Source organism: Rattus norvegicus, chromosome 5, assembly GCF_036323735.1.
Source record: "Rattus norvegicus strain BN/NHsdMcwi chromosome 5, GRCr8, whole genome shotgun sequence".
Lineage (NCBI taxonomy): Eukaryota > Metazoa > Chordata > Mammalia > Rodentia > Muridae > Rattus > Rattus norvegicus.
Window position 1 is genome coordinate 15571222 of NC_086023.1, and position 12708 is coordinate 15583929.

General features: G+C 35.3%; 1 protein-coding gene across 9 annotated transcripts in view; it reads left to right on the forward strand.

Moving 5' to 3' along the window:
• Positions 1–12247, forward strand: part of Sntg1 (syntrophin, gamma 1) — an 814179-nt gene extending 801932 nt beyond the window's left edge. For all 9 annotated transcript variants that reach the window (XM_063288183.1, XM_063288182.1, XM_063288181.1 and 6 more), the window contains one exon: positions 8318–12247. In XM_063288183.1, coding sequence (XP_063144253.1) covers positions 8318–8479 — 162 coding nt within the window. In that variant the 3' untranslated portion in view covers positions 8480–12247. The remainder of the gene's footprint in view (positions 1–8317) is intronic.
• Positions 12248–12708: the final 461 nt, after the last annotated feature.

Sequence of the window (12708 nt, forward strand, 5' to 3'; positions counted from 1 at the left end):
TCTCAGAGACTGAACCACCAACCAAAGAGCATACATGGACTGGACCCAAGCTTCCTGAAGACATGTAGCATAGGTGCAGCTTGATCTTCGCCTGGTTTCCCTAACAACTAGAGTAGAGGCTGTTCCTAAATCTGTGACCTATGTGTGGGTCCCATTGCCCTAACTGAACAGCCTTGGCTGGTCTAGGTGGGAGAGGTTATACCTCATGCTGCAATGACTTGATATCCCAGGGCAGGGTGATACCTGGGGTTGGGGGATTCTCCCTTTTCAGAGGAGGGGAAGGGCTGTGTAAGGGTTGGGCTGAGATTGGAGTGTAGAATGAATCAGTAAATTAATTAATGAAAGTCTGCAAGTGTCTCTAATACAAGGTCTCTCTCTGAAAAGTAAACAAAGGGTGAGCTCTTTGTCCATCCTATTAATTTCAATGACTGTCCCTTTCTATAACTTAAAGGTTGCTAAAGCCCAGAGATACGTGATTACTTACTGTCAAGACTTACATTTGTGTTTGGTGATTTATTTCCTACTATAAAACCAACAAATACAACTAAACAAATAAAATTATACCTTATTATATTTACACTTATTTTTATGTATATTTATATATTACATACATTTATATTATTTATATATATTATGCTATGATGTATTTTATAGGTATATATTTTATATTGTTATATATTATACAGGTAAATTTATTTTATATTATAAATTTTATATTTTATTTTATAAAAATATATTTCCTATCATAAATATTTTATATTATTTATTTATATTGATATTGTATTATATTAATGTACTGTATTATACAGATGGATTATCTTTATATTTATTAATATTTATACTTAAATAAAATATAAAAATAAATTAAAATGCAAAAAATTAATGTCAACCTTATTTTGTAAGAAATGTTCTATTTTTCCATATTTTTCTTATCTTGAGAGTATCTTGAGCTATCTTTATTTATGAAGTCCTAATGTTGATGATTAGAGAATTCATATTTTGCAGCTTTTCTCTATCAGCAAGGACATAGCACTTCCCTTAGGGTATTTAATTTCTGATAAGATTGTCATTTGAGTTCTGGTTTCCTCTAGTTAAGGTTCTGTTTGTTGTCTTCCCTGTTCAGAAGTGTGATTCTAATGAGTCTTGGACAAGAATTTTCTTCCTTGTGTTTCACAGAACAACTCAATTGTAGATTGTAAAGAGTTAGCCTTCAATCAATTTTGGCAAATTTTCAGTTATTTCATTTTTATTTTTTGTACACGCCTTGTTTTTTTGTTTTTTTTTTTTGGATATTTTTTCTTTACATTTCAAACGTTATCCCCTTTCCTGTTTCCTGTCCATAAACTGCCTATCCCATCTCCCTACCCCTTCTTCTGTGAGAGTATTACCTCTCTCACCCACGCACACTTTCCCAGCTCCCCTCCCTGACATATCCCTATATAGGAGATGAAGACTTGGCAAGACCAAGGGCTTTTCCTCCCGTTTTTGACCAACAAGATCATCCTGGCTACATATGCAGCTGGAGCCATGGTTCTGTCTATGTGTGCTCTTTGTTGGATGGTGGTTTAGCCCCAGGGAACTCTGGTTGGTTGGTTGGTATTGTTGTTCTTATGGGGATGCAAGCCCTGTAAGCTCTTTCGATTTTTTTTTTAATCCCGCAATGGGGACCCTGTTTTCAGTTCAAGTGTCCACATCTGTATTTGTCATGCTCTGGCAGAGTCCCTCAGGAGATAGCTATATCTGGCTCATATCAGCATGTACTTCTTGGTATCAACAATATTGTCTGGGCTTGGTGGATGTATGTATGTATATGGCCTGGATCCCCAGGTGAGGCCGTCTCTGGATGGTCTTTCTTTCAGGCTTTGTTCCAAATGTTGTCTCTATATCTCCTCTTATGAGTATTTTTGTTCCCCCTTCTAAGAAGGACTGAAGCATCCACACTTTGGTCCTCCTTCTTGAGCTTCATGTGATCTGTGGGCTATATCATGGGATATCCAAGTTTGGGGTTAATATCCACTTATCAGTGAGTGGATACCATATGTGTTTGTTATGATTGAGTTACTTAACACAGTAAGATATTTTCTAGTTCCATCCATTTGTCTATGAATTTCATGACGCCATTGTTTTTAATACCGGAGTAGTACTCCATTGTGCAGATATATCACATTTTCTGTAAAGCCATTCCTCTGTTGAGAATCATATGGGTTCTAACCAGCTTCTGGCTATTATAAATAAGGCTGCCATGAACATAGTGGAGCATGTGTCTTTATGCATGTTGGGGTATTTTTGGGGATATGCCCAGGAGTGGTATATCTGGGTCCTCAGGTAGTGCTATGTCCAATTTTCTGAGGGACCTCCAATCTGATTTGCAGAGAAATTTTCCCTGGTACCCTTGTGTTCAAGGATCTTCCCCACTGTTTCTTTTATAAAGTTTGAGTGTATCTGGTTTTATGTGGAGGTCCTTGATCCACTTCAACTTAAGCTTTGTACAGGTCGATAAGAATGGATCAATTTGCATACTTCTACACACTGACTTCCAGTTGACCTAGCACCATTTGTTGAAAATGCTATCTTTTTTCCATTGGATGGTTATAGCTCCTTTGTCAAAGTTCAAGTGAATATAGGTTTATGGGTTAATTTTTGGGTCTTCAATTCTATTCTCTTGATCTACCTGCCTGTCTCTGTACTAATACCATGCAGTTTTATCCTGATTGCACTGTAATACAGCTTGAGGTCAGGGATGGTGATTCCCCCAGTTCTTTTATTGTTGAGGACAGTTTTAGCTATCCTCAGTTTTTTGTTATTCCAAATGAATTTGCAAATTGCTCTTTTTAACTCTCTGAAGAATTGAGTTGGAATTTTGATGGGTATCGAATTGAATCTGTAGTTGATTTTTGCAAAATGACTATTTTTACTGTATTAATCCTGCCAATCCATGAGCATGCAAGACCTTTCCATCTTCTGAGATCTTTCTCAATTTCTTTCTTCAGAGACTTGAAGTTTTTGTCAAACAGATCTTTCACTTGCTTGGTTTGAGTCACAGTGAGGTATTTTTTGTTATTTGAAGGTTGTCATTTCCCTAATTTCTTTCTCAGCCTGTTTATCCTTTGAGTAGAGGAAGGCAACTGAATTTTTTAATTAATTTTATACCCAGACACTTTGCTGAAATTGTATATCAGGCTTAGAAGTTCTCTGGTGGAACTTTTGGGGTCACTTAAGCATACTATCATATCATCAATGAATAGTGATATTTTGACTTTTTCATTTCCAACTTGTATCCCTTTTACTTCCTTTTGTTTTCTGAATGCTCTGGTTAGGACTTTGAATACTACATTGAATAGGTAGGGTAAGAGTCGGAAGACTTGTCTAGTTCCTGATTTTAATAGGACTGCTTCAATTTTCTCTCCATTTAATATGATGCTGGCTATTGGTTTTCTGTAAATTGCTTTTACTTTGTTTAAGTGTGGGCCTTGAATTACTGATCTTTTCAAGACTTTTCACAGGAAGGGATGTTGAGTTTTGTCAAATGCTTTCTCACCATCTAATGAGAGCATCATGTGGTTTTTATCTTTGAGTTTGTTTCCATAGTGGATTATATTGACGGACTTATATGTATTGAAACATCCCTACATCCCTGTGATGAAGCCTATTTGATCATGATGGATGATGGTTTTGATATGTTCTTGGATTCGGTTTGTGAGAATTTTATTGAGCATTTTTGCATCAATATTCATATGGGAAACTGGTCTGAAATTCTCTTTCTTTCTTGGGTCTTTGTGTGATTTAGGTATAAGCATAATTGTGGCTTCATAGAAGGAATTGGGTAGTGCTCCTTCTGTTTCTATTTTGTGGAATAGTTTGGATAGTATTGGTATGAGGTCTTCTATGAAGGTCTGATAGAATTCTGCACTGAACCCATCTGGACCTGGGCTCTATTTGGTTGGGAGACTTTTAATAGCTTTTAATAGCTCTTATTTCTTTAGGAGTTATGGTACTGTTTAGATACTTTATCTGATCCTGATTTTATTTTGGTATCTCGTATCTGTATAGAAATTGTCCATTTTCTCCTGATTTTCCAGGTTTGCTGAATATAGGCTTTTGTAGTAGGATCTGATGTTTTTTAAAATATCTAAGATTCTGTTGTTATGTCTCCCTTTTCATTTCTGATTTTGTTAATTTGAATACACACACTGTGTCCTCTGGTTAGTCTGGCTAAGGGTTTATCTATCTTGTTGATTTTCTTAAAGAACCAGCTTCTGTTTTTGTTCCTTCTTTGTATAGTCTTTTTGTTTCTAGCTGGTTGATTTCAGCCCTGAATTTGATTATTTCCTGCCTTCTACTCGGTTTGGGTGTATTTGCAACTTTTTGTTCTAGAGCTTTTACGTATGCTGTCAAGCTGCTAATGTATGCTCTCTTCAGTTTCTTTTTTGTGGCACTCAGAGATATGAGTTTTCCTCTTAGCATTGCTCTGATTGTGTCTAATAAGTTAGGGTATGTTATACCTTCATTTTCATTAAATTTTAAAAAGTCTTTATTTTCTTTCTTTATTTCTTCCTTGACCAAGTTACCATTAAGTAGAGCATTGTTCAACTTCCATGTGTATGTTGGGTTTCAGCTGTTTTTATTGTTATTGAAGACCAGCCATAGTCTGTGGTGATCTCATATGATGCATGGGATTATTTCAATCTTCTTGTATCTGTTGAGGGCTGTCTATTGCCCGATTATATGGTCAGTTTTGGAGAAGGTACCATGAGGTGCTGAGAAGAAGGTATATTCTCTTGTTTTAGGAGGAAATGTTCTATAAATATCTGTTAAATCCATTTGGTTCATAACTTCTGTTAGTTTCTCTGTGTTTCTGTTTAGTTTGTTTCCATGATCTCTCCATTGATGAGAGTTGGGTGTTGAAATCTCCCATTATTACTGTGTGAGGTACAGTGTGTCCTTTGAGATTTAGTAAGGTTTCTTTTATAAATGTAGGTGCCCTTGCATTTGGAGCATAGATATTTAGGTTTTAGAGTTCATCTTGAATATGTAGTGTCCTTCCTTATCTTTTTTGACAAATTTTGGTTGAAAGTTGATTTTATTCAATATTAGAATGGCTATTTCATCTTGTTTCTTGGTACCATTTGCTTGGAAAATTGCTTTCCAGGCTTTTCTCTAAAGTAGTGTCTGCCTTTCTCACTGAGGTGTGTTTTCTGTGTGCAGCAAAATTCTGAGTCCACTTTATGTATCCAGTCTGTCTGTCTATCTCTTTATATTGGGGAATTGAGTCCATTGATGTTGAGAGAGTGTAGCGACCAATGTTTGTTGTTTCCTGTTACTTTTCTTATTAGAGGTGAAATTATGATTTTTTGTCTCTCTTCTTTTGGGTTTGTTGCCAGAAGATTATTCTCTTGCTGTTTTTAGGGTGTAGTTTCCTTGCTTTGTTGGAGTTTTCCATCTACTATCCTTTGTAGGGCTGGATTTGTAGAAAAATATTGTGTAAATTTGGTATTGTCGTGGAATATATTGGTTTCTCCATCTATGTTAATTGAGAATTTTGCTGAATATAGTAGCCTGGGCTGGCATTTGTGTTCTCTTAGGGTCTGTATGACATTTGCCCAGGATCTTCTGGCTCTCATAGTTTCTGGTGAGAAGTCTGATGTAATTCTGATAAGTCTGTCTTTATATGTTACTTGATCTTTTTTCCCTTACTGCTTTTTAATATCCCTTCTTTTTTGTGCATTTGGTGTTTTGACTATTATGGAATGGAAGGAATTTCTTTTCTGGTCCAATCTATTTGGAGTTCTGTGGGCTTCTTGCATGTTTATGGGCATCTCTTTCTTATGTTAAGGAAGTTTTCTTCTATAATTTTGTTGAAGATATTTACTAGCCCTTTAAGGTGGTAGTTTTCACTGTTTACTATACCTATTATTGTTAGGTTTGATCTTTTCACTGTTTCCAGGATTTCCTAGATGTTTTGGGTTAGGAACTTTTTGTGTTTCACTTTTTCTTTGGTGGTTGTGTCGATGTTTTCTATGGAATCTTCTGTCCCTGAGATTCTCTCTTCTATCTCTTGTATTCTGTTGTTGATGCTTGCATCACTGACTCTTGATCTCTTTTCTAGGTTTTCTATCTCCAGGGTTGTCTCCCTTTGTGATTTTTTTATTGTTTCTATTTCCATTTTTAAATCCTGGATGGTTTTGTTGAATTCCTTCAACTGTTCGGTTATGTTTTCCTATAATTCTTTAAGGGATTTTTATGTTTCCTCTTTAAGGGCTTCTACTTGTTTACCTGTGTTGTCCTATATTTTTTAAGGCAGTAATTTATATACTTTTTAAAGTTCACTATCATCATAATGAGATTTCATTTTAAATCCAAATCTTGCTTTCCAGTGTGTTTGGATATCCTGTATTTGCTTTGGTGGGAGAAGTGTGGTTTGATGATGTCAAATAGTCTTGATTTCTATTGCTTAGCTTCCTGAACTTGGCTCTCACCATCAGGTTGTCTCTGGTGTTGATTTGTCTACCTGTCTATGACAGGGGTTTGACCTTCCTGTAAACCTGTGTGTCAGCACTCCTGTAGACCTGTTTTCTTTCAGTGGGATCTGGATACAGAGAGCTGTGTGACTGGGTCAGCTTCGGGTATAGGCAGAAATCGGAAGGGTCCTGTCCAAAACTGCTCTTGGGTTTGTGTGTCCTAGGTCCTCCAGGCAGGTCACTTGGAGCAGAAGGATTGGTCTTAACTCTGCTCTCAGGTGTGTTCTGGCTCCTGCAGGTTGGCTTTCAGCTCAGTGTGCAGGCAGAAACCAGAAGTGTCTTGTCCCTGTCTGCTCCTAGGTTCCTGTGTCCAAAGGGCACAGAGGGCACTTGGCACATTCCTCTTGGGTCAGGAGTGTTAGCAGAAGTAATTGTGTCCTCTGAGTTCTCAGGATTGTCTACACTTCTGAGAGTCCATCTCTGTCCCCCACCAATGGTATTCATTTAATGACCAAATACTTAAATGTTTAAATTAGATTTTATTTTGTAAGATTCACAGAGGGAGTAGGGGAAACAGATAATTTCTGTTGCAAGGCAAAAGCATACACAACTCATATATGTGTGGGAATGAAAGTCTCAGAAATGTGAAAAATGGGTAGAGAGAGAAGAATACTTCTGACAATTCATACAGCTGTGATCAAGGACATAATGGAAATGACTGCGGCTTCAAGATCTCCACATGGACATAGAAGACTAGGGAGGTTGTGTTGAATTATTGCCAAAGGTGAATTCATCAGTCTTCTGCAATATCTTCTTAATATCTGTTATTCCTATAATCCAGAAAAAAACCTCAGTGTGAAAGATATAAAACTAATTAAAGTCTTAATCAATATCATATTATTATGAAATACTGCACAAGAGGATAGAATAATTAGAAACACCAATCTTATATAAAATGCCTAAATGTTTAGAAGTTTGAAGAGCTTGAAAAACAAATACTGTCTTCAACTTAATAGACACATTTTTGAGAAATATTGCTTTAATATTTGTTTTCAAAGACATTCAAAATTATTCTTCTCCTAAATGAAAATACGGAACATATACACAGACAGAGAAACACAAAGAGAGAGACATAGACACACAGAAATATTAATGGGGTGGAAGGGATGTTGGGAAACAACATAGTAGTGATTTGACAGAGGAAAGAAAGGGAAAAATAAATTTATGATTGTATTTTAGTTAATTATTCATTAAAATAAAATAAGTCTTAGATAATTGTGACAGAATTAAAAAAAAATTTCCTTGGTGGAAAAATTTTTAGCTACTACAATAATGAAGTAAAAATTTTACCACTTTCAGAAATGTCAAAAATTAAGCTGTAAACTATAAAATGGAGAAAGACAACTCTTGAGGTACTAGATGAATTCTATTGTGTTCCTATTGTAAAACCCAAGAGAAAACACTAATGTTCATCAATTTTCTTCAGCAGCACTTTGGTGTATTATCATCTCTTCTAATCATGTGGATTGTATAAATTGTAAACATCAGGAACAGTATGTAAAGCATTTGTAGTTATTCATCACTCACCACAAACAGAAAATGTGTCATTAATTTCAGTGGTTTAGTACATGTGAATTATCCTCTTTGCAATAATAAGTAATCTGCACATCATTTTATTAAGCAAATAAATCTATTAATCAGCTTTCAATCTTCTTGGCATTATAATGCATCTATCATAGTATTGTATTTTCATACATTCCATATCCTTGATTCCAGATGTTTGTTACACGTAAATATGACAATTTGTTGACAATTTCATGAAAAAATATTTCCCTGATCTATTTCTCTTTTCCTTTCAGGAGTTGGAATTTTCAAATTTGTTTGCTGTTCTTCACTGTATTCATTCATTTTTTGCTGCCAAAGTAGCTTGTTTGGACCCTCTGTTTTTAGGTAATCAGGCTGCTACTTCCGCTGCTGCTGCCAGCTCTGCTTCTACAAGCAAGGCAAAACACATGGCTTGACATGCTGAGCTCTGCCTGACAGCCGGCAGGGCCACTCGCTCCCTACTTCCACCCTAGAGAGACCATGCTGTCACCAAGTCAATCATGGAGTCAGATTGCAATTCCAGCAGCAGAAAGGTCAGGAGGCATCTGCAAATGACCCTGGGAGGGCAGAGAAAATTATTCCTTCCCCCCTGATCTCTATCAGGATACAGCTGTCACTGTGTTTGGTGACAAAGGGATGATTGGTGTAAAGTATGTAAATATTAATAAAAATTGTAAGCTACCTATAAATAAAATACCAATTAAATGACTATTTCTCTATTTTAGATGATTTTCTATGACAAATGCATATTGGGCCAGATCATGAATCAATGCCCTATCATTGTATTATGAGTGTAAAGAAGTTAAAAAAATAAAAGCAAGGCAAGTAGCATGCACATTAAACAGACAAACAAACGAACAACAAAATGAAAACAAATGACCTCAAAGACAGAAGCACCTTAACTTATCCGTGTGAGTTACTTCCTATATTCCCATCCCATGGTTCCATATGAGCACTCCAGCTGTGTTTATCTTATTGTAAAATATTCTGGAGAATTAATAAAGACAATTACATTGGCTTGTGAAAACACCCTAGGAAATGAAACATTTCTTCTTTGGTGAATGTTACTAATATGTTTTATATTAGAAAATGGTATTAATTATGAATGTCAAAAACATTCTACACTTAAACACATTTCTTCTTTTTTTGCTTAATGAGGTTTATGAACAAATCAACATTAATAAATTTAAATGTCCCAAAACTCTTGCAGAAAATAATCAATAAATTCTGTGTAAGAAACAAGTCTTTGTTATAGTTTTCTCTTTAGTCATTAACTAAAAAGTTCCTGAAAGGTACTCTCAGAGGTTATGAAAACTGGTGATATTTTCATTTGAGTTTACTTATGTGTAAATCAAGTGAGATTTGAAAACAAGCATCAAACAAGCATCGTGTTATAAAGTTCCATGGAAAGGGATTGAATAGTGTCCCATGAGGTAGGCCGCTGCAGGTAGCTTGTTTCAGCACTAGGAAGGTAAAACATCAAAAAGGTGTATTGTGGGGTGCGCACTCATAGCCAAGAACTGGAGATTGCTCATCATACAAAGCACGAGGCAGTCTCTGCCCTTTACTAAGGCTCTGTTGGTGTCTGCTTTAAACAACTAGCTGCTTGATCAAAAGTAAACAAATAAAGCCCACTTTTATCGGTACATATTTCAATTGAATATTGTTTGATTCCCCTTAAAATGATCAATTTCTAATAAGTAGGTCAGTATCCCTTCCTTAAATAGGAAACAATCCCACATTAGACTCAAGAGGAAAGCAAAATCTTTTCTTTAAAGGAACACTTACGCCTAAGTGTAAAGTCATCAAATAGTGAACTATTTTCATAATAATTAGAAATACTAATTTATTTTACACTGGATTAAGTGAAATCTCAAAATGAGATATGGAAATGTTAAGTTAGATCTAAAGATGCCTTGCCAACAGAACATGGAAATTTGATAATAGAGGTTTATATATTCTATTTGAACAAGGAATTTCAGTGTATACCCACAATAGTCACTTGGGGAGTACTGCTTACTAGAGCCACCAAACACAAAGGCTATGGTAATTCTGAATTTCACTAAGTTCTGAGTTCCACCTGTCTAACATAGAGGAGAAAGAGTAGAGAGAGACACCCTTGCTATCTTTTTTGCAAGTTCTGCTGCTGCACATGGTGGGTGCTGCCCCCAGGGTGGGTGACCACTGGAATTTAAAACATACAGTCTCCTGTAATCATTCAAAACAACTTCATAGAGCTCAAGAGATGGCTTAGTGGTTAAGAATCTTTACTGCTCTTTCAGGGGACCGGGATTTGATTGCAGAACCCACACAGTGACTCAGAGTCATCCGGGACTGCAATTTCAGGGGTTTTAATGCCCTCCTCAAAACTCAGTAGCACCAGATTCACAGGTGCATATACAAACATGCAGGTGAAACATCGCCTAAAAAATCTAAAAGTAGATTTTACAAAGCTCTATTTAAGCATACAAACCCTTTTTTGCTGTTGTTGTTATATTAACTATTCTATCAGTGCCCCTGTTGTAAAAACCAGCTGAACTGTGAGATTAGATCTGAGTATAGAACTTGTACCCTATGCGTGTTTGTAGACATATGAATATATGTATAGAGACAAGTACAAAATGTTGAGCTTAATTATACTGAAAGAAAATGTTTCACATGCATATATAGCTATATATGTATTGAGCTATAAAGTGTTGGTTGAATTAAAACCTACTAGAACAACCTTATTTTTCTTACTTTTTATAATATTGGTTAAAATATCACCCAAGCTGAAATTTCTATTTAACATGATTAGTATAATAGGTACCAATTAGGAAAATACTTTTCTGGTTTTCATACATTTACCAGTTAGTATTTAATGCTTTCTTTATAGTGTAATTAAGCACTGTGAGATGCTATGACTTTGGCTACTTAAATGAGAAAACTGTAGAAATTCATGAAAATACAGAGTTCAACTTCACAGTAAGTTAGGTTAAGATATAGATTTTTTTTTCTAACAATCCCAAGTTTGAGTATTAAGCAAACATGAGAATGCTTAATTATGTGTTAACCCCTTCAGTGCCTTTTTGGATGTGTATGCACATACGTGTGTGTGTGTGTGTGTGTGTGTGTGTGTGTGTGTGTGTGTGTGTGTGTGTGCCTGTGTAGATCATTAAAGGGCTTATTATTGTGTACACACTGCAAGCTTAAAGGAAAATGTAGTTAAGTGTGTTAGAGAGAGGAGTTTAAAACAGCTAAGATGAGAATGTCTTTTCTGTGGTAAACAAAAAAATTATCTGAAATAAAGTGCATCAAAGCAGGAGGACTTGAGTTTGTTATAGGTTAACTCCAAAATTACCTTAATAGATGATTTAAATATAACAAATACCCAATGCTTCCTATCTAATTCTATTTTATAGAGCAGAATGTGCCAGTAATTTCTTACTCATATTTCAGGCATTAACTGACTTCTTGTTTTAAAACCTTTGCTTATAAACCTGTCATTCAGCAAGAAGAAAAGAAATTGAAGTCCAGTCAATACTGGCAAGCAGAGAAGGCACTTCCACATAGGCAGTGTGGTTGTCCGCTGGTATATTAGCTAATGAATCCACATAGCCCTCATTGACAGTGACTAAGATTGTTCATAGTATAGTCTGGGTTGAATGCTGGACTTAAGTGAAGCTTGACTTCTGAGGAAACCTCAATCTGAACAATCACTTCATTTTATTGTTTCACACCAGCAGTGTGGAGAAGCTTTATCAGTCAGGCACATGCTTGTGCTTAACTTTGTAAGGTAAGTGTCTGTGCTCTAACCCAACATTTTGTTTATGTTGGTATTGATGGTCTCATACACTAAAGGTCTATCTCAATCCATACCTTTAAAAATCACTGTTTGTGTTTTGTTCTGACTCCTTAATACTTTAAATCATGTCACTTTACATTATAGCTTACCTTTAAAGTAAACTAAAATATTATAAATATATATTTTATACATATTACAATGCAATGAAAAAATAAAATGTAAAATGTAAATATATTTATTTCCTATTTAAATGATTTGGTGGATGTTTGTAAAATGTTAATTCAGATCTGTGAAAATTTGCCACTCTGTCTTTGAGTTCATTAATGTACAATTACTAAAAAAAATACATTTTTTAATAAATCATACTAGAAAATAAAAATGAAAGTTTTTCTACGTTCAATTTTGCATTTCTTTGTCTCTAAGATTAATACACATTTACACTATAGTCCTAATAGAATGAACCTCGAGGTAAAAGGGAAAATCTGACCTCTCTACCCAGAGTACAAACCATTTAGAACATAATCTGCTCTGACTGATTAATATTCATGAATATTTGATGTCTGACCTCTGAAAGTCTGTGAAGACCTAAGAAAGGTGCCATTCACTAAGTTAGTTAAACAATGTAGGAGTTACAACTTTTGAAAGCATTACCACTTTGATAATTATATAATGGTTCATTAGGGATGGGATCTAGATTTGGGATGCCAGGGCAAGGACAATATTATCTTGTCACTAATAATTGATGAGCAATTATTGTAGTACCATGTGCCATCCCCAAACCACAATTGTTTTTCATGTGATTTCAGTGTCACAAGAGCACGATCACAGGAATCACTTTAAAACAGCGCTGATATTCATATT